Source organism: Hypanus sabinus, chromosome 27 (assembly GCF_030144855.1).
Source record: "Hypanus sabinus isolate sHypSab1 chromosome 27, sHypSab1.hap1, whole genome shotgun sequence".
Taxonomy (NCBI): domain Eukaryota; kingdom Metazoa; phylum Chordata; class Chondrichthyes; order Myliobatiformes; family Dasyatidae; genus Hypanus; species Hypanus sabinus.
The window spans coordinates 22,876,788-22,899,028 of record NC_082732.1 but is presented as its reverse complement, the minus strand read 5'-3'; the positions used below and the strand labels follow the sequence as shown (position 1 = coordinate 22,899,028).

The following is a 22,241-nucleotide window of genomic DNA, read 5'->3' as shown; positions in this document are numbered from 1 at the left end:
GGTCGCATAACCAGGACTTGTGATATGCACCGGCTGCTCATACGACCATCCACCACCTGCTCCCATGGGGTTCGCGTGACCGTGATCACGGGGGGGGGGGGGGATTGCTAAGCAGGTGCTACACCTTGCCCAAGGGTGACCTGCAGGCTAGTGAAGGGAAGGAGTGCCTGACACCTCCTTTGGGAACTCCAACCTGCCACCCAACAGTAATTGTTATCAACAGCAATTAACACGTTAGTGTGCCAATTAACACGTTAGTTATCTCACAGACAGAGAAAAAACACATGCAAAATAATGAGTGTGAAACATTGGTAACGTAAAAATCTGAAATTATATCAGAAAATGATGGAAATAATTATCACATCAGGCAGTATCTACAGAAAAAGCAAGAGTTAATGTTTTGGGTCAGACCGCTAGTTTTTTAAAAAGAATTATAGTGTCTTCATCACAAAAAGTAACACCAGCAGTGTATTTTTTTCCTATCACAGTGTTGATTCTTTATTGCCTTAGTGAGGATTCAGACGATTTTTTCCCTTTCAAACAGTACTTGTTCACTTTAAGCTACAAATTACCGATAAGAACGTTATTATCAGCAGGAGTGAGAATTCACCAGGAAGCTGTGTTTTGTTTACAGCAGGAGAGAGCTGCAAAAGCAAGGGAGCAGTCTGTTCTGAGCCAGGCAGGCTAGCTGCGGGGCGCTGAGGCTAATTTAAACCTTCGTCTGACTGTTTTATTTTCAGCAGGAGGAGGACGGTGAGCCTCGCTGTGCTGATTGCGGAGGTGAGCTGTTGCATATCGGGGTCACGGGGAGCAATTAACCCCTGCCCCCGGCAGCAGAAAATGGGCAACAAGGTATGGCTTCGTTGACGTACAGCCTCTTATGCCACTGGAGTTTAGGGCAGCAATGAAGGCCCTCCATCTCTGTCTGTCCATACAGTTGTGTGCCAATATAGGAAAGCTCTTCACTGCCATTTCTGTAACAATTTTGTTTTGTCAGTCAGGGTTGTTAGCCCTGAGCTGAACCCCTGAATCTGGAGGACCGGTGGGCCACTCGCAGTCTGGCCTCTACCCTTTGACCTGTTTGGGGTGGGTGACCCGACCAAGAGCCAAAGCCCAAAGCCCTAATTCCAGCTGACATAGCTCCCTGGGTCATTGAGGCATCAAGCCTCCTAGCCCCACAGTGAGGTCCTAGTCCTCTTGGAGAAGCTCAGCCCTTAGCCATAGTGTTTAATTTTACATTAACAAATGGCACCTCCTAAGTAGTGGTACCAACAGCAATTAACAAATGAGTGTGCCTCAAAATACTTTGCAGAAAAAAATGAGTAGTGTGAAACGTTCATCCACCTCTCTCCTCCAGTGAGGACATGGCTACCTTGATTTACACAGTGAAAGTTGGTAGGCTATTCAACACAGTGCTCTGCCTTCACCTGGGAGTACACTTGGGTATGACCATGGACCATCCAATTAATTTATGACTGCTTAAAGCATCTAAATCAGGGGTTCCCAACCTGGGGTCCATGGACCCTTTGCTTAAAGGTCTTGGTCTATGGCATTAAGAAGGTTGAGACCCCCTGATCTAAATGTACAAGGAGCCTGAACCTGAGATCCTCCTGATCTCTACTCTGTCTCTAAGCCCAGAACAGAGTCAAAGACCTGACCACACCCACCGGCGAGGGAATGTCATGGACCACAATTATGGAGAGTATGTTTTAAATAAAGCTTTCTTTTTCCATCTTCTTATTCTTCCCCACCTGACACCAGAGTTCCATTGGAAGTTTGTGCCAGCAGTTTCCCAGAGTGGTGATGGTCCTCAATCTCACAAACTCCAGCCTGGAGCCGACGCCTGCAGTGGTTGACCCTCAGGTCACTGATGTTCCGGCCCCACGGCCCCGACAGGAACCCGCGTGCTCCGGGCACCAAGAAGCATAAAGGCTGGGATCTAAATACAGGGTGGAATCTCCACAAAGCAGTCCCACAACTTCCATATTCCCAGATTTGTCAGCTGCCGGAGCTCAAGCCCTCATCCTTTTTAGTTCCGTCTCTGTTGGTCATTTTGGTTACAGTGGGACGTTTTGAAAGAGGGCCAAGAAACTGTGTTGCACACACGGCTGAAGCAGCCATGTTGCCGATGCCACTGTAATCAATATGGACTGAAAATATCAGGTAACAGAAGAGAGCGATAACCTGACTATCGTGGAATTTTCGGTCGGTGACTATTAAGTCCGTCTCGGCTAATGTACAATAATGCTACTATGCCAAGTGTGATAGATGATACTCTTCTCAGTCTGTAGTAAAGCATATGGTTATGTTACAGTTGAGGAAGATTACTTTGTATGAGCTCAGTTTTTATCTGATCTTGGACAGCTAATGGTTTCCTGTCAATGGAAGAAATCAATGCATTCCCCAACATAGATATCCTTCACCCTGATAATTACAGTTATTGAAAATTATACTAGGAAGCTCTGGCCAGTTCCGTGACGGTTAGCACAACGCTTTACAGTGCTGGTGGCCCGGGTTCAATTCCCATCGTTGCTTGTGAGGAGTTTGTACGCTCTCCCCATGACCGCGTGGGTTTCCTCCCACAGTCCAAAGACGTACTGGTTGGCGGGTTAAATGGTCATTGTAAATTGTCCTGTGATTAGGCTAGGGTTAAATCGGGGGACTGCTGGAGGGGCCAGAAGGGCCGATTCCACAATGTATCTCAATAAATAAGAATAAAAAATAAAAAACCCCCGTGCACTTGGAACAACTACAATATGTGAGGTTTCAGACAAATGGAAGCACAGACACAAGAAAGCTGCAGGTGCTGGAAATCCAGAACGAAACACAAAAGGTGCTGGAAGAACTCAGCAGGTCAGGCAGCATCTAAGGAAGAAAATGAACAATCGACGTTTCAGGCCGAGGTCCTTCATCCTGTCCGGAAAGAACGAAGACAGAGATCAGAATAAAAGGGAGGGGAGGGTGGAGGAATTGGAGGGGAATGATGTGAGAAGCCAGGAGGGGATAGGTAAAGGGCTGAATAAGATAGAGTCTGTTAGGAGAGGACAGTAGACCATGGAATAAAGGGAAGGAGGTGGTGAACCAGAGGGAGGAAGATGCTGGCTATTTGGCAGTCAGGAGTGAGGGGATAAGGTAATAGAAATGTCAGCTAACTGGCTCGAGAGACTTCACCAACCCTTAACTCTCCCCTTCCTCCCCACTCCTACATTTCAGAACAATTTCTGCTTCACTTGAGTCTAGGTGATAGATAGATTACACTGGCAATTCCTGCCTCTGAGTGAGAGGGTTTCAGGTTAAAGATCCTCTCCTGGATGTGAGTGCATGATCTACAAACGTTTGTAGATAGACAACCTAGCTGTCAGGCGCTGTTCCATGGAGGGGAGTGAGCAGTTTCAAGCTCCTGGCTGTCAAGATCTCTGAGGATCTAACCCAGTCCCAACATATTGATGCAGTTATAAAGAAGGCAATACTTCATTAAGAGTTTGAAGAGATTTGGCATGTCAACAAATACACTCAAAAACTTCCACAGATGTACCGTGGAGAGCATTCTGACAGGCTGCATCACTGTCTGGTTGTGGGGGTGGGGGAGCTACTGCACAAGACCGAAAAAAGCTGCAGAGGGTTGTAAATCTAGTCAGCTCCATCTTGGGCACTAGCCAATAAAGTACCCAGGACATCTTCAGGGAGCAGTGTCTCAGAAAGGCAGTGTCCATTATTAAGGCCCTCTAGCACCCAGGGCATGCCCTTTCCTCGCTGTTACCATCAGGTAGGAGGTACAGAAGCCTGAAGGCACACACTCAGTGATTCAGGAACAGCTTCTTCCCCTCTGCCATCCGATTGCTAAGTGGACCTTGAACCCTTGGACACTACCTCACTTTTAAAATATGTATTATTTCTATTTTTGCACGGATTTTTAATCTATGTAATATACGCAATTGATTTGCTTATTTATTTATTTATTATTATTATTTTACTTTGTTTTTTTCTATATTATGTATCACAGTGAACTGCTGATGCTAAGTTAACAAATTTCACGTCACATGCCGGTGATAATAAACCTGATTCTGATGATCATGTTCTGTCTTCTAGCTCAAGTGTTCACCTACATGGAGATGATTTTAAAGAAGACCTTGGCACTGTTTGAGGAAGAGAAAAGGATTGTCTTACTGATATTTTTCCCTTGCCACACGTGACAGAAATGCAGGTTATTCACGACTTGTTCCTTAAGCCTTTTTGTATGCCCAGATAGAAACAGACACCATATGTGCATGACTTGTGTTCAGCTACTTGCAGAAACAGACTCAGGAAACAGTTCAATCTTTTATTTCTAATTAATTATGATGAATATTAGATTAGAGTTTAAGACTAACCCTGCAAAATGACTGCAATTATAGTCTAAACCTGTGTATATCCTGATACTCAGTTTCATATCAGTTCCCTTCCTAGACTTTGATTTATTTACCTGATGTAGTGATGTACTTGGAGAGAGTTGGAAGGTTATCGGATCAATATGCCATTTTCCCTTAGGGTTTCCATTCACTTCCTTCTGCAAACAAAAAGACTGATTTCAACCTGAGGTTTCTTTTTCACAGCAATGCAATGACATTTATTCCGGAATTATAAATGAAGGAATTAAACAAACGTTTTCACTCCCATTGTCTGGCATCAGTTTGGAATTCATCTGGGCTCTTTCGATCCTTGATGTTATATTGGACTCTAAGGCAGAGGCTTCCAGCCTTTTTTATGTCATGGACCAATACCATTAAGCAAAGGATCCATGAACCCCAGTCTGGGAACCTCTGCTCCAAGGAAATCTTTGAATCATATTATCTGTGCCAAGAATGGCCATTTTCATGTCTGCCCCACTCAACACTCTCTGCTCTTGAAACTTCCATCCACGTTTTTGACAATTCCTGCACACTTCCAGTTGCGTCATTTCATTCTCCATAAGCCAAGGTCCTCTAAAACTCTTCTGCTGGTGTCCTAGCCGCTTAACTCTTGGCCATGTCCTAGCTAATCTGTAGTGGCTTCTGGTTAAACACTGCCCATTGTAAACTTCTCATCCTTATTAACAATCCACAGTCTTCATCATCTCTAAATCTCCACAAACCCTCCAATCCCCTCAAGCAATCTCCACTCCATTGAATATGGCCTCTTCATCATCACTAAGTTTGTTTGTACACCATTACTAGCATACACTTCATCCGCCTATGAAATTCTTCCTCTCCCCTTCTTTTCCTTCATTTAAGTTCAAGTTCAAATTCAAGATTATTGTCATCACTGCACACATACATATGTAAAACCGCTATGAAAATTAGCAGAGGCACAGTACATTGCAAGATGAGGACAGACATAAGTTGGCATAAACTTTAAATTCTCCTTTCAACCTTCCTCATTATCCAAATTCTCCATTATTATCAAGTGGGACCTTGAGTTGTTTGATGCTGTGTTCTGCTTGACAATGCCGCGAAGCATTTTAACAGTTTAGATTTTTTGATATTAAGAGAACCAAATGACAGGAGGTTAGCGCTGGAAGTGGTGATCAAGAAATGGATCAGGCAAGATCTTGTTGAATGGTCAACACTACTCCTGTATTTTTAAACATTCTTATAACTTTGACTGGGAAGAAAAGCAACAGCTTGGATTCGAGATTACTAACAAATAGAAGATGATTTTTTAAAAAGAGAATCATGGATAACATGCTAGGGTGTCTGCAAAATGAAAAGCATTCATTATTGTTTTTAAAAACTCTATTTTTCCAGAACTTTAGTCTGACATGGCAAGTCAGTCATAATATTTCCTTAGATTATGCAATAACTGGGTTAAAAATCAAATAATGAGCCATAATTAATCATGAAATTAGGCTCTTTCAGTATATTGTCAAAGAAGGTTCATAATGACAGTACAGGTGACCTGGGTTCAATTCCCACCAATGCCCATAAGGAGTTTGTATGTTCTCTCCAAGACCATGTGTGTTTCCTCTCACATTGCAAAAACATATCCGTTGGTAAGTGATGCACCATCAATAACTCTCGGAGATGTGAGGCGAGATATAGGCTTTTATTGGCTGGAAGAAAGAACAAGCAGCAAATGACCACCACACTACATCCTGGAGACTGAGGCCGGGGCTGTGAGGCCTTTATACCAGGGTCCATAGGAGGAGCCACAGGAGCAGTTAGCGGAGGGGGGGGGGTGTCCAGACAGGTATATGTAGTTCACCACAGTAAGTTAATTGGTTATTGTAAATAGTCCCATGATTAGGTTAGGATTAAATCGGGGGATTGCTGGTCAGTGGCACACAAAGGTTCAGAAGGCTCTAGTCTGCCCTGTCAATGAATAAATAAAATAAATATATATCAGCGAGACCATTCAGCCCATCGTTCCAGTGCCCCGCAGTTTGCTTACCAGTGGCAAATTTTCTTCATGGCTTTCCTGTTCTGCTTGAGTCTGAAGAAAATTGGTAAGTTCACTCCTTTGAACGGATCCCACGAGCACCATGGACTCTGGTAACAGAAATCAAACCTCTGCTTAGGCTCGAGGGGCAAGTGCGTTATGAGGCAGCCAAAGTGAGAAGCTGCAAAGCTCAAGACCTGAAGTGAAATAAAGGAAAGCCATAAAAAAATGCAAAAGCTCACTCCTGCACACGTTGGAAAACTGAGGGTGGTGAAGAGGAGTTTCCATAATTTTGAAGTTTATTACCTGCATTCTCAACTACAGGATATACGGCATTGGAGCTGGAGGTTATCACTTGCAAAATGTCTCTGCAGCTGCTGCTTGGATCCACACACTTGAACTTGGTGTTCATGAACTGTTCCACCGTCACACTGTAAGAGCTGAAGAATGGGTGAGTGTCATTGTACTGTAGCAGGCAGATTCAACCTACTGACAGGGGTCTGAAGCAGTGACGTGCGGGTGTCTAACGTGTGTGCAATAGCGGTAACACGGAGCGGGTCGGGCAGGCTAACTCCAGTTAGACCAAAGACAAAGATGAACAGAGTTTGAGAGGTGACGGGGAGAACATTAACCTAGGGCAACGGGTGTTTCCTGGGCTGGGTGGGTTGTTGTAGAGTCACTGAACCAGGCCCTTCAGCCCATCTCTTCCATGCCAACCAGGACTCCCATCTAAGTCAGTCCCATTTGTCCATGTTTGGTCCATAACCCTCTAAACCACGGGTTCCCAACCCCCCCCCCCCCCCCCGGTTAACGGTGAGGCTCCGTGACATAATAAAGGTTGGGAACGCCTGCTCTAAACCTTTCCTATTCATGTACCTGTCCAAGTGTCTTGAAAATGTTGTAGTTGTCCCTACCTCAGTCACTTCCTCTGGCAGCTTGTTCCATAGATGCACAACCCTCCACATGAAGAAGTTGTTCCTCAGGTCTCTTTTAAATCTTCTCCTCTCTCTTTAAACCTGTGTCCCCCCCCCCCCACCTTTTGATTCCCGTTCCTTGGATTCCTTGTGCATTCACCCTATCCAAGCCCCTCATGATTTCATAAACCCTTTTAATGTCATCCACCCCGGAGTCTCCTATGCTCCAATGAAGTCTTAAACTGCTCAGCCTCTCTCTATGACTCTGGCCCTCAACCTTGTACAATTCCTCTTCGCACTCCTTCCAGCTTAGTGACGTGCTTCCAACAAAAGTGTAACCAAAACTGTACACATTCATGTAGGTACCGCCTCGCCAGCGTCTTGCCGCAATGTTATGAGGCAGAACCCGGGCCCCACACACCCTCTTCCAGCTCTAAAGGAGGGGGAGAAAGGACGCAGGAAACCTGGTTACGGCTGCAGGGTGTGCACGGTACCAAAGTTTCACTCAAACACATACCTCACAACATACCCACTTTAACATCAACCTGCACTGCACTCCTCTTTAGCTTCCATACTGAATTGTTTTACTTTTTTCTACCTCAGTGCACTGTGTAATGAGTTGATCTGTGTGAAGAGTATGAAAAACGAGGTATCTCAGTACACGTGACAATAATAAACCAATTCCAATTCGTACAGCTCAAGCTAGTAAATTTCCGTTACATGCCTACCATTACCCGTTAGTGCCTGCCACATCCAGCAGCCTCCCATCGGAATCACACGTACCCAACATCAGTGCTTCGTATTCTGGGTAAATACGGCAGCTTCTTCACAATGATGGTTCCATCGTAGAACGAAGGTTGCAATTTCTGTGCGATGGCGTTTGCCACAAGTACAGCCAGTAAAACAGGCAGAACATGAGCTATCTGGCCAGTGAGCTCGAACACCAGTAGCGCTGTGGACAAAGTATGGGTCACGGCTCCAGAGAATGCTGCTGCTCCTGTCAAGGTAGAAAGAAGATTATTTTCTACTCTTTACAAGATTATCGGAGATACTGGCTACAGCTTCATATAACAACCTAATCAGATGGGACTGCTCAAAGACAGAGCTTGGGTGCCATAGAGAGGGAATCTTGGCTAAATATAGATTAGAAATGGAAAGAGTGAGCAATTTCAAGCTCCTGGGTGTTAATATCTCTAAGGATCTATTCTTATTCTGGGCCCAACATATTGGTGGGCTGTGAAGGCAAGACAGCAGCTATATTTCATTAGGAGTTTGAAGAGATTTGGTATGTCACCTAAAACACTCGCAATTTTCCACAGATGGATCCCAGAGAGCATTCTAAGGAGCTGTATCACCTTCTGGTATGGGGGGGGGGGAGGGGGGGGCTGCTGCACAGGATCGAAGTAAGGAGCAGAGAGTTGTAAAATTGATCAGCTCCATCATGGACAGCCTCTGCAGTATCCAGGACATCTTCGAGGAGCGGTGCCTCAGAAGGGCGGCGTCCATCACCCAGGACATGCCTTGTCCCATTGCTACCATCAGGGAGGAGGTACAGGAGCCCGAAGGCACACACTCAGTGATTCAGGAACAGCTTCTTCCCCTCTGCCATCTGATTTCTGAATGGACATTGAACCCATGAACACTACCTCACTACTTTTTTTATTTCTATTTTTTTTGCACCACTTATTTAAGTTGACTATTTAATATATGTAAAACTACTGTAATTCACAATGTTTTTCTCTCTATTATTCTGTATTTCATTGTCCTGCTGCCATAAAGTTAACAAATTTCACACCATATGCCGGTGATGTTAAACCTGACTCTGAAATATGGGGTTATATCCATTCAGAGGAATAAAATGTAAAAGAGTGTGATGGTCCAGGATTCAAGTAATCAAACAGCCTCACAACTGACCTATACTGACCCTTTCCCCTAGGAACCTCCTGACTGGGATACCCCATCACATCTGCAGTGCAAGGGACTACTTAGGTCAGGGGAGATAAACCAACAATATAGTAGCAGATTTACAAAGTCCAGTATCACCACATACTTGCCTGCAAGGGCATATCCCCCCGGGATTATTGGGTTCAATACACCTTCCGACTTGATGCCATTAGGAAATATAGAAGCCATCAGTTCTCCCACAGTTCGACCGATAACGGCACCTACACAACCCGAAGGAGACAGGGAAGTATATTACTTTATAAACCCATTCTTTTCCACCAAAATAAAATGCAGATATAAAGTTCTCCTGAGAAAGGAGAACTCCGTGCAGCCAATGTACAAATCCTATTACCCTTCTGGAGAGAGACTGAATTTCTATCTCCAATTAACTTGAGGTCAAATTCTACATCCTCTTCCTTGTAGTCAACTATAATCAGACTAGGTACATTCCTTTTCCACAAGAAAGCAGAGCAGCTGTTGGTTCACTACTAGTGACACCTGCATCCCCCCCGGCAAAGGAACTCCATGTATTACAGGAGGTGTCTCCTCCAGACTATCTGGAGGAGACACTCAGTTCTACTCCAGGACAGGTGAGAGGGTTAAACTGTGATCTTATGCGTATCAACAAGCATAAGACTGTAAAATTCTTGAAAGATCACAGACTGAGCCTGTTCAACCTTACAATGAATCCTTATCAGGAAAGGTAAGGGTTTGGAGGCAGCTGATTGGTTCAAGGCGAAAAATGTTTGAGACCTGTAATCACGTCTGACAAGGTATAAAACATTAAAGCTTAAAATCCTGATGAAAGGACTTGGCTTGGAGTATCAACTCTTTATTTCTCTCCACAGTTCCTTCAGCATATTGTGTGTGTTACTCTGGATTTCCAGCATCTGCAGAATCTCTTGTTTAAGCACAAGCACTGACAGGAGGAATGTGACACTTAGCCAATTGAACCTTCTCCAACATCCATCAAGATCACGACTGGTCTTCTACCTGGCACGATGTTCCTCCACTTTTCCTAAGTCACCTGATTCCTTTCATACCCAGCAAGCTATTGCAGTCTGCTTCGAATGCAATGCACAAATAACTGGGCCTTCAGAGCCACCCATGGTATGGAGTTCAAAGAGTCACAGCCTTTTCTTAATGAAGAAAGTGCTCCTTGTTTCAGTCCTGAACAACCTTCTCTTTATTCTGAGACTCTGACAATCAGATTTAGACACTTCTCCCAGAGTAATCATCCTTCCTACATCCACTGCTGACAGAATAGTCTCAGTTTCAGTGAGATTGTCTCTCAACCTTCCAAACTTGAATAACAAAGGTCTAGGTTGCTCAGTCCCTCACCGTACAATACAACCTGCCATTTCATAATTCTTCCTTGTAGTCTTGTTCTGGTAAGTAACATTTTAAGTTAATAATTACCAAAACCCTCCAACCTGATATTGATGTATGAATATTGATTTCTCCTTCCGATAAATAAACTTACCCTCCTCTGTTCCCCACTCTGACATTTTACTTCTTCTCATCTGCCTACTACTTCCCCCTGGGTCCCCTCCTCCTTCCCTTTCTCCTATGGTCCACTCTCCTCTCCTATCAGATTCTTTCTTCTCCAGCCCTCGACCTTTCCCACCAACCTGGCTTCACCTATCACCTTCCAACCAGCCACTTTCCCCTCCCCCAGCTGCTTAATTCAGACGTCTCCACCATTCCTCCCCAAGTCCTGATGAAGGGTCTCAGGCCCAAAACGTCGACTGTTTATCCATTTTTATAGATGCTGCCTGTCCTGCTGAGTTCCTCCAGCATTTTGTGCATGTCGCTTTGGATTTCCAGCATCTGAGTATTTTCTTGTATTTGTGATTTACAGCACACAATACTCAATGTGTGTTTTCACCAAGGCCCTGTTTATAAGACATTTCATTCCAGTTCTCAGTTCATTTAATATTAAAGACCAATGTACCGATTGTTTTATTGTGTTCCCAGTGGCTTGATGCATCTGCAATTTAACTTTCAGGGGATTGCATACTAGAACAGTTGGGTCTCCTTAAATATTAAAGGTTCACAATTTCTCACCTTTTAACTGCGCTCCATTTTGCTGTTCTATGCACTAAAATGGACGGCCTCCTATTTTTCAATGTTATATTCCATCTGCCATATTCCTGCCTACTAATTCAAAATGTCCAAATCTGCTTGAAGTCTCTTTACATCCCCATCTCGGCTCACAAAACTATCCAATTTTATACTCTCAGCAAATTTGTAAATATGACATTTGACCCATTCAGCTGAGTCATTGCTCGGGACTGTGAACAGCTGGGCTCAAATCCCAATGCTTGTGGTAGCTGATAGTCATCACCAGCCAATCTAAGTCAAATCTGATTATTCCTACTCTTTATGTTCACTTTATTAACCAATACTTAATTTATGCCAGTACATTAGTTACAATTACATGTATTCTATTGACTAACATGGTTCATTAAGCTTGCTATAGCTGTGGGTTGTAATGGGGACAAGCTCCCACTAACTATCCAATAGTGTGCACCTCAAATTGCCTCTGACAACCAAGTCCAGCTTCTGGCTTTTACATGTGGCTTAACTACTAAGCCCAGCCAAACCATTTCTACTGACAGGAGAAGTGACAAAGGCAGGTTACTGCCGCCCTAAAACCGGTCGCTTTGAGCAGATGGGGCTCATCAGCTGTGGTTGGCGGCTCATCTAGGAAAAGGGAAACTCTGATCTCAAACCTCCGCTGCCTTGCGACTTTTCCTGTTCATGAAGAAGGCTTCGGCAGTAAACCCCAAGGGAAAAGTCCAGAGCTGGAGCCCCTAAGGCAGTCCAGCATTGGGTTCGACGCTGGCTGACAGCTCCTGCGATGCTGCTGGTGCCAAAATGTATCGGCCTCTGCCGTTCCTTTGGGTTCATCGGATGCATGGAGAGGGGGAGCCTGCTGCATGGGCAACAGCTTTCTCTCGATATCAATGGAGATGAATCCAAGATGGCGGCACGACGCAGCTTGCAGCGGCCACTCCAGAGCTGATTATCTGTTATTTGTGAAGCACGGTGCCGTGCGCAAACATAACCGGATGAAAAATGGACGTGGGAGCACGGAGGAACATCTGGAAATCTCCAGGAAGACCTTCTTCGTTGCTGCTGCTGCTGTGAGGTCTGGGACTCTGCTTGAACAACAGGCCCCCTGTCCTCGGGGTCGCATTGCCGATGGCCGTTGGCGGGGGCTTCTTAATATGCTCGGCAGAGGATGGTGCTCGGAGAAGCTGTGCCGGAGGGGATGGTCGGAGGCTCAGAGGTTCGATGGACTCAGTCCGCTGCGGTCAGGTCGCTTTCACTGTGTGCTGCATCTGCGAGGCTGGATTTGACGGAGCTTTCATTGTGTGCTGCGTCTGCGAGGCTGAGTCGGGCGGCGCCTTGGAATTCCACAGCGGGGGTATTCCCTTCTGCCGCCGGCGTGGGATGGCGAGTCAAATTGGGACCCTGAGGACTTGTGGAATCTGTGTGGTGATTTCTTTCAAACTTATAGTCTTTTAACATCTTTGGACTATTATTGCTGTGCCCATGGTCTGTTTTTGATCAATTATGCTATTGTTTGCACTGTTGTAACTATATGCTGTAACTATGTGGTTTTGTGCAGGTCTTGTAGCTTTAGTTTTTGGTCTTGTTTTGTCTGGTGGATTTGGAGCTCCTTTCCGGGAAACGCACTAAGACAGTAGCGCGATATTAATACGCAGCAGCCTCTCTGGACTCTGGATTGGGGATTGCCAAACGTTATGTGGACTTTCTGGTGTAGTCTGTTTTGTCATGTGCTTTTGTGATATCATTCTGGAGGAATGTTGTCTCATTTTTTAACTGCATTGCATTTGTGGTTTCTAAATGACAATAAACTGAATCTGAATCTGTATCTAAATATCGTACTGCCCAGGCTTGTGTATCTAAACATCTAGGACATGACCAACAAAGGCCTCACTCACTCACTCACTCACTCACTCACCTCATTCACTGCTAACTAAACTCTGGAAATCTAAATACATGACATTTACAGATTCTTCCTTAGATTTTATACGGGCCACTTCCTCAAACAATTCCAATAGATAAATTGGACATGATTTCTCTTTCATTAATCCATGCTGAATCTACTCACTTCTATTATTCTTTACAAAGTGATCTTCATCACTTGTATCCATTGTAGATACCAACATTTTCATTTCCACTGATGCTGGGCTGACAGATCATCAAGTTCCACTCCTCCCTTCCTCCTTGTTTAAATAGTGAGCTCACATTTCCAGTCTGCAAATCTACAGGAACAATTCCGGAACCCGTAGAGTTTTGTAAGATTCACAACTAAAGCATCCACTTTCTCTGCAGCCAGATCTTACTAAACTCTAGGTTCTTGGGACTTTTTGGCTTCTCATCTCACCAGCTCTTTCAGTACTTTATTATTTATTAATGCTTAATTCCTTCATTTTTGGTGATTCTTCATTTATTTTTGTCTTTTCCCATGAAGGTGAGTGAAAGCCACTTCGGAATTTCTCTGCTGACTCTTTGCTCTCCAATTTCAGGTTTTCCTTCTCTCTCTAAAGCAACTATACCTGCTCTTACCAGCATTTTCTTTTCAATGTATCAGTAGAAGTTCTTACAATTGTTCAGATGTTTCTTGCCAAATTAATCTCACATTCTGTCTTCACTTTCTTTGTCAATTTCTCGATCCTCCATTGCCGAATTCTAAAATATTCCCAATCCTCAGGCACACAGCTGCTTCTCACAACTTTATAAGCCTCTTCCTTTGATTTAATATAACTTTAACATCTGCTCTGTCATGGACAGGGCACCTTACCTGCTGGAATTTTGCACTTCAAAACATTTTTCTTTGTAAATGATAGGGTGCTTTTCTGAACTTACCATATATAAGTATGGTTAGATTGTACCATATGTAAGCGTGGTTTGAACTTACCATATATAAGTACGGGCATGAAGTATCCAGCTGGCATTGGCATGGTGGTGGCAAGAATCAACATCCAAAACTGCAGAAGAAGAAACAAGGCAGAATCAGCCTAGACTGAGCCCCCACATATTGCTCCTTATTGTATGTCCCTCCCTGCACCTTTGAGCCTTTCCCACTTTGGGAAAACACTTAAAGAGACAGAGCTTTACGTTGCCGGGAGTGGAGACCTTCGCAACTACCTTCATGAATAAGAAGAAGAGCAAGGTGCCGTAGAAAGTGAAGGTCGGGTGACACCAGTCAATCCAGAGGTTGTCAGGATCCACTCTTGTGTGAATGTTAAGTGTTGTGTTCTGGGAAAGCACTCCCCACGGCCGATGATCGAAGAGCGAGGAGAGAAGTTCCTTCATGCTGAGCTGCACGGAAGGAAGCAAGACATTCAGAGGCTAACTTTTCTACAAAAAGATATCTCTTCATTTTCCCTTTACATAAATGGGAAAATTGGAACACTTACCCTGGATGCCATGAACTGCCCCAGTCCAGCAGGGAAGGTAATGGATGCCAAGAATAAGGTCATAACTCCAGAATATATAGTTTTCCTGATGGTAGAATGCTGCAATTAGCCAATGCCTGATCAATTCCAAAAAAATTTCACAGAGCTTAATACTTCCAAGTTAATTTTTCCATGGAAAAAGATGCTTGTTCTTGTTGAGTCTGTCTTTCCTGAATATTTTAACTTTGAACTTTCACTAGAATTTTGACCAGCAACACCTCAAGTTTCAGAATAATTCAGCTAACTGAAGATAGCCCTCAGCTCAACCTACACAGAATTCTGCTAGATCCCCCCTCTTGTTATTCCACAGGGGAACATCTACAGGCGCATTCCATTCCAGTGCAGAACTTCGGAGTATTTGTTCACAATGACTATCCACTGTAAATCAAAATGTGACAACCCATTTCTAATTTCTCCTAAAGCTACTGGGAAAAGAATCAAATTTTATTGCCTTGTCAACTGCACAATTAAAGAACATCAGATTGCAGAATGTTGCTTGAATTAAGATTCATCTGTAGAAAAACATCATTAAGATACAATGTTGGAAACCTAAGGATTTGCAAGGTTTATGTAGCTCAGAAGGGTAGGGTTATAAGAAAGAGGTCCGTAGTAATAGGGGACTCAATAGTCAGGGGCTCAGACAGGCATTTCTGTGGAGGTGACCGGGAGTCCCGGATGGTAATTTGCCTCCCTGGTGCCAGGGTTCGGGACTTTTCTGATCGCGTCCAAGATATCCTGAAGTGGGAGGGTGAAGAGCCAGAGGTCGTGGTACATGTAGGTACCAATGACATAGGAAGGAAAGGGGAAGAGGTCCTGAAACAAGAGTATAGGGAGTTAGGAAGGCAGTTAAGAAGAAGGACCGCAAAGGTAGTAATCTCGGGATTACTGCCTGTGCCACGCGACAGTGAGGGTAGGAATAGAATTAGGTGGAGGATGAATGCGTGGCTGTGGGATTGGAGCAGGGGGCAGGGATTCAAGTTTCTGGATCATTGGGACCTCTTCTGGGGCAGGAGTGACCTGTTCAAGAAGGATGGGTTACACTTGAATCGTGGGGGGACCAATATCCTAGCGGGGAGGTTTGCTAGGGCTACAGGGCGGACTTTAAACTAGTAAGATGGGGGGGGGCGGGAGACTATTTGAGGAGACTATGGGAGAGGAGGTTAGTTCACTAGTGGAGCAAGTAAATAGACAGTGTGTGAGGGAGGAAAGGCAGGTGATGGAGAAGGGATGCGCTCAGCCCGAAGATGTAGGGGAGAAGAAAGAAAAGGATAATAAATTTGAATGCATTGTTAGGGATGGAAAGAGAGGAGGAGATGGAGAGAATCTTAAATGTATCTATTTTAATGCTAGGAGCATTGTAAGAAAGGTGGATGAGCTTAAAGCGTGGATTGATACCTGGAATTATGATGTTGTAGCTATTAGTGAAACATGGTTGCAGGAAGGGTGTGATTGGCAACTAAATATTCCTGGATTTAGTTGCTTCAGGTGTGATAGAGTAGGAGGGGCCAGAGGAGGAGGTGTTGCATTGCTTGTCCGAGAAAATCTTATGGCAGTGCTTTGGAAGGATAGATTAGAGAGCTCCTCTAGGGAGGCCATTTGGATGGAATTGAAGAATGGGAAAGGTGCAGTAACACTGATAGGAGTGTATTATAGGCCACCTAATGGGGCGCGTGAGTTGGAAGAGCAAATGTGTAAGGAGATAGCAGATATTTGTAGTAAACACAAGGTGGTGATTGTGGGAGATTTTAATTTTCCACATGTAGACTGGGAAGCTCATTCTGTAAAAGGGCTGGATGGTTTAGAGTTTGTGAAATGTGTGCAGGATAGTTTTTTGCAACAATACATAGAAGTACCGACTAGAGATGGGGCAGTGTTGGATCTCCTGTTAGGGAATGCGATAGGTCAGCTGACAGATGTATGTGTTGGGGAGCACTTCGGGTCCAGTGATCACAATAGCATTAGCTTCAATATAATTATGGAGAAGGACAGGACTGGACCTAGAGTTGAGATTTTTGATTGGAGAAAGGCTAACTTTGAGGGGATGCGAAGGGATTTAGAGAGAGTGGATTGGGTCAAGTTGTTTTATGGGAAGGATGTAATAGAGAAATGGAGGTCATTTAAGGGTGAAATTATGAGGGTACAGAATCTTTATGTTAGGGTGAAAGGAAAGGTTAAAGGTTTGAGAGCACCATGGTTTTCAAGGGATATTAGAAATTTGGTTCAGAAAAAGAGGGATGTCTACAATAGATATAGGCAGCATGGAGTAAAGGAATTGCTCGAGGATTATAAAGAATGTAAAAGGAATCTTAAGAAAGAGATTAGAAAAGCTAAAAGAAGATACGAGGTTGGTTTGGCAAATAAGGTGAAAGTAAATCCGAAAGGTTTCTACAGTTATATTAAAAGCAAGAGGATAGTGAGGGATAAAATTGGCCCCTTAGAGAATCAGGGTGGTCAGCTATGTGTGGAACCGAAGGAGATGGGAGCGATTTTGAATGATTTCTTCTCTTCGGTATTCACTAAGGAGAAGGATATTGAATTGTCTAAGGTGTGGGAAACAAGTAAGGAAGTTATGGAACCTATGACAATTAAAGAGGTGGAGGTACTGGCGCTTTTAAGAAATTTAAAAGTGGATAAATCTCCGGGTCCTGACAGGATATTCCCCAGGACCTTGAGGGAAGTTTGTGTAGAAATAGCAGGAGCTCTGACGGAGATCTTTAATATGTCATTATAAACGGGGATTGTGCCGGAGGATTGGCGTATTGCTCATGTGGTTCCATTGTTTAAAAAGGGTTCTAGAAGGAAGCCTAGCAATTATAGACCTATCAGTTTGACATCAGTGGTGGGTAAATTAATGGAAAGTATTCTTAGAGATAGTATTTATAATTATCTGGATAGACGGGATCTGATTAGAAGTAGCCAGCATGGATTTGTGCGTGGAAGGTCATGTTTAACAAACCTTATTGAATTTTTTGAAGAAGTTACGAGGAATGTTGACGAGGGTAAGGCAGTGGATGTAGTCTATATGGACTTCAGCAAAGCCTTTGACAAAGTTCCACATGGAAGGTTAGTTAAGAAGGTTCAGTCGTTAGGTATTAATGCTGGAGTAATAAAATGGATTCAACAGTGGCTAGATGGGAGATGCCAGAGAGTAGTGGTGGATAATTGTTTATCAGGATGGAGGCCAGTGACTAGCGGGGTGCCTCAGGGATCTGTTTTGGGCCCAATGTTGTTTGTAATATACATAAATGATCTGGATGATGGGGTGGTAAATTGGATTAGTAAGTATGCCGATGATACTAAGGTAGGAGGTGTTGTGGATAATGAGATGGATTTTCAAAGCTTGCAGGGAGATTTATGCCGGTTAGAAGAATGGGCTGAACGTTGGCAGATGGAGTTTAATGCTGAGAAGTGTGAGGTTCTACATTTTGGCAGGAATAATCCAAATAGAACATACAGAGTAAATGGTAGGGCATTGAGGAATGCAGAGGAACAGAGAGATCTAGGAATAACTGTGCATAGTTCCCTGAAAGTGGAGTCTCATGTAGATAGGGTGGTGAAGAGGGCTTTTGGAACGCTGGCCTTTATAAATCAAAGCATTGAGTACAGAAGTTGGGATGTAATGCTAAAGTTGTACAAGGCATTGGTAAGGCCAAATTTGGAATATTGTGTGCAGTTCTGGTCACCAAATTATAGGAAAGATATCAATAAATTAGAGAGAGTGCAGAGACGATTTACTAGGATGTTACCTGGGTTTCAGCAATTAAGTTACAGAGAAAGGTTGAACAAGTTAGGTCTCTATTCATTGGAGCGTAGAAGGTTGAGGGGGGATTTGATCAAGGTATTTAAAATTTTGAGAGGGATAGATAGAGTTGACGTGAACAGGCTGTTTCCATTGAGAGCAGGGGAGATTCAAACTAGAGGACATGATTTGAGAGTTAGGGGGCAGAAGTTTAAGGGAAACACGAGGGGGTATTTCTTTACTCAAAGAGTGATAGCTGTGTGGAATGAGCTTCCTGTAGAAGTAGTAGAGGCCAGTTCAGTTGTGTCATTTAAGGTAAAATTGGATAGATTTATGGACAGGAAAGGAGTGGAGGGTTATGGGCTGAGTGCGGGTAGGTGGGACTAGGTGAGATTAAGGGTTCGGCACGGACTAGGAGGGCCAAGATGGCCTGTTTCCGTGCTGTGATTGTTATATGGTTATATGGTTATATTTTGAGAAATTAGTCATTGCATATGATAGTTTTTCATAGATTATACAACTGGTTTTGAACATAGAGGCATAATATTTATAGGCGTTAGTCTCGAGAGACCAGGGATTTGCACCTCGGAAAATTTCCAGAGTGCAGGGCTGGGCAGCGTCATATGGGAGACCGGCAGTTTTCCCTCTCCACGTCACTGATGTCATCCAAGGGAAGGGCAAGGGCCAATTCAGCTTGGCACCAGTGTCATCGCAGAGCAATGTGTGGTTAAATGCCTTGCTCAAGGACATGACATGATGCCTCAGCTGAGGCTCAAACTAGCAACCTTCAGATCACTAGACCAACGCCTTAACCAGTTGGCCACGTGCCAACACGTGGCATAAAAGAAATAAAATCAAAGGAAATTTGTTGAACTTGTTCAAAACCTTATTTGGAGCTTAGAGAGCGGTTTTGGGTATAAACTTTGGGCAGCAGTGGGCCACTGGCTCCTTCTGCTTGATGCATCATCAAATAAAATCATGAGTAATCTCAGCTCTGCAGCCTCCCAGCCAACAGTCACCTTCCTCTCTCCTGCTTGTCAAGGATCCAACTTCTCTTCCTTGAGTAGCTCTGCTCTCAAAGACTTGTGATGAACAAAAGCCGCTTCATTTTTGTCTTCAGTGGCAGACTCCAGATTTTAAAAGAGATATGCTCTCATACGGAACAATGGAACCCGTGAGTTTTTGTTCAGTAGGATTTTGCGAGGGATAATAGATGACATTTTTGCTAAGAGGCTGACTGAGAAGTTAAGGTTTCTTACTAGAGCAGAGTGACTAAAGAAACGACAACAAGCTTTTAAGGTTCACAAAGATCGTTTCTATTTCTTACTAGAGCAGAGTGACTAAAGAAACGACAACAAGCTTTTAAGGTTCACAAAGATCGTTTCTATTTCTATTGATACTCAAAACGACTGAGTATCAACTAAGGTAATCTTGACAAGAAATGAACAGAGGCTGATGGAGAGAAATAGTGGGGCAGGTTTGCTGGTTTGATTGATCCCCTGTCTGGCCTGCATACTCTTTTCTTCCTTCATTCATCATAACCTTACTCTTGCCATGTCTATAAACCCATTTCTCTCTTTGGCATCACATCCAAGGTCCAAGTTTATTTTAGGGACCATTGGCTCATTCCTCAGCAAACATTTACCTGCAAAGGAATTTTGCATGAAACAGAAAATTAAACCCCATATCGGCAGCCTCACAATACAGAATTATGAGGGGTATAGATTGGGTCTGTACCCTAAGAGCTTGGGGGGTCTTAGAGAGGCGGCTTCCAGCAAGGCTGGTGTGCAGGAGTCCATGATCACGGAGAGTCAGACCCGACTTAACGACTGAACAACAATGTAGTATTGGAGTATAAAAGTTGCAACTTGCTATTTGCTAGAGAATGAAATCCTAAGAATGTAGAAGACAATGTTGTGTTAATAAGAGGAAGCTAAGAGATGTAGATTAGAAAATCTGAGTTTGCTATTTGCTATGCATGTACCCAATTTAGTAGGAGAATGAAATATTAAGAATGTAGAAGACAATGGTGTGTTAATGAAAGGTAGCTAAGAGATGTAGATTAGAACATGATTAAGTCAATGGGTAGAAACAATAGTGGCCGATGTACGTGATACGCAACTATAGACCGATTGCATGTGCTAATGCAACTAAACCAGGAGATTGCCATAAAACATGCTATGTACAAGGATCAGCGACTAGCTCAATGACTGTCTCAGCTTTGATTTGCAAATTAAAGCTTAACCCTTCTTGAAGAATCTTCTGCGTCTCCTAGTCATTTGTGGGGCACGAGAAACCACGACAATAGACAGGGTGAATGGAAGCAGGCGTTTTCCACTGAGGTTAGGTGAGACTCGAACTAAAGGTCAGAGCTTAAAGGTGAAAGGTGAAATGTTTAAAGGGGCTCATGAGGGGGAGCTTCTTCACTCAGAGGGTGGTGAGAGTGTGGAGCGAACTGCCAGCTGAAGTGGTGGAATATGAGTTCGATTCAAAAAAGTAACAGAAATTTGGATAAGTGCATGGATGAGAGGGGTATGGAGGGTTCTGGTTTCTGTGTGGATTGATCGGACTAGGCAGAATAACAGTTTGCATGGACTAGATGGGCTGAATGGCCTGTTTGTGTGCTGTGGTACTCCATGACTCTAATTGAAATGATTCTGACATTCCATTAAGCCTCAGCTGAAAATATTTTCCCTTTCCCACCCCTCCACAACAAAGTCTTGGGTCGACTGCTAACTTTTGCCCCCCGCAAGCAGTAAACATGGTATTCCATCCTCACTCAGTTGCCATGAAGTTCTGGATGAAAGCGTTCCCCTTGACATAACGCAGCAGCCGGCGCTGGCAGTAGAGGTAGACGCAGCTCAGGATCCCACAGATGATTCTAACCACACCAGCAAGAGAAGAGAAAGGAGTTATATTGTAAACTGAACAACGAAAGATCTTTGTTACTGAGACGTTCATAGCGTGCCAATGCAGAACACCCATTTCATTCCAGCAGTATGCACGTGCTGAGCAACTTAACATAATCATGGTGTGCTGCCATTACTTCTTGAGTCGATAGCAGTGGGACAAGTACCTTATGGTGTTGCCTGTACTGTGTGTGATGCCTATATGACACAAATGCTGTGTGTGATATGCCCAAGATCTGAATATATCGCTCCAGTGTTGTGTTTGATATTGCCAACGATTGTGTGAATCACTGGCATTTGCCTATGGCATCGTAAAGCATTTACAGTCCGAAGAGTGGTAACGTAAATGCAGAGACTGCAGATGCCGCACTCGGAACACAGGATACGCTCAGCAGGTCGGGCAGCATCTGTGGAGGAAGATGGACTGACAACATTTTGGGTTGAGACCCTTCATCTGGACTGGCAGGAAGAGGGAGATAGCCAGTGCGAAAAAGATGGAGGGAAGGGGGTGGAGCAAGAGCTGGGAGGTGATAGGTGGCTCCAAGAGAGGGCGTGATAGGTGGAAGGAAGGGGTTGGTGGGAATGATGTCAGAGGCTGGGAGGTGATAGGTGGATCCAAGAAAGGGCGTGATAGGTGGAAGGAAGGGGTTGGTGGGAATGATGTCAGAGGCTGGGAGGTAATAGGTGGATCCAAGAAAGGGCGTGATAGGTGGAAGGAAGGGGTTGGTGGGAATGATGTCAGAGGCTGGGAGGTGATAGGTGGATGGAGGGGTTGGTGGGAATGATGTCAGAGGCTGGGAGGTGATAGGTGGATCCAAGAGGGGGTATGATAGGTGGATGGAGGGTT

General features: G+C 44.1%; 2 protein-coding genes across 8 annotated transcripts in view; one reads left to right on the top strand and one right to left on the bottom strand.

Annotated features, from left to right (window-relative positions):
- clcnk (chloride channel K) overlaps positions 1 to 22,241 on the bottom strand; it is a 63,027-nt gene that overhangs the window by 6,455 nt on the left and 34,331 nt on the right. For 5 of the 7 annotated variants that reach the window (XR_009508196.1, XR_009508195.1, XM_059951936.1 and 2 more), the window contains 9 exons: positions 21,265 to 21,366; positions 14,708 to 14,792; positions 14,436 to 14,609; positions 14,206 to 14,275; positions 9,362 to 9,472; positions 8,091 to 8,304; positions 6,700 to 6,833; positions 6,406 to 6,503; positions 4,463 to 4,546 (listed from right to left, as the gene is read on the bottom strand). Coding sequence is in view for 5 of the 7 variants with exons in the window: in XM_059951936.1 (XP_059807919.1) it covers positions 4,463 to 4,546; positions 6,406 to 6,503; positions 6,700 to 6,833; positions 8,091 to 8,304; positions 9,362 to 9,472; positions 14,206 to 14,275; positions 14,436 to 14,609; positions 14,708 to 14,792; positions 21,265 to 21,366 (1,072 nt within the window). In the remaining 2 variants the exon portion in view is untranslated. Of the gene's footprint in view, positions 1 to 4,462; positions 4,547 to 6,405; positions 6,591 to 6,699; positions 6,834 to 8,090; positions 8,305 to 9,361; positions 9,473 to 14,205; positions 14,276 to 14,435; positions 14,610 to 14,707; positions 14,793 to 21,264; positions 21,367 to 22,241 lie in introns of those variants that run through there. The other 2 variants (XM_059951935.1, XM_059951938.1) reach the window with 2 other exon arrangements.
- Positions 14,799 to 21,258, top strand: LOC132382078 (uncharacterized). Its single transcript, XM_059951940.1, has 2 exons — positions 14,799 to 19,784; positions 19,853 to 21,258. Exon 1 carries the CDS (start codon positions 15,861 to 15,863, stop codon positions 17,475 to 17,477), a length of 1,617 nt encoding a protein of 538 aa, XP_059807923.1. The 5' UTR covers positions 14,799 to 15,860; the 3' UTR covers positions 17,478 to 19,784; positions 19,853 to 21,258.

Coding starts and splice junctions, on each gene's coding strand:
- LOC132382078 (XM_059951940.1), top strand. CDS start 15,861: ATGGGGGGGGGCGGGAGACTATTTGAGGAGACTATGGGAGAGGAGGTT.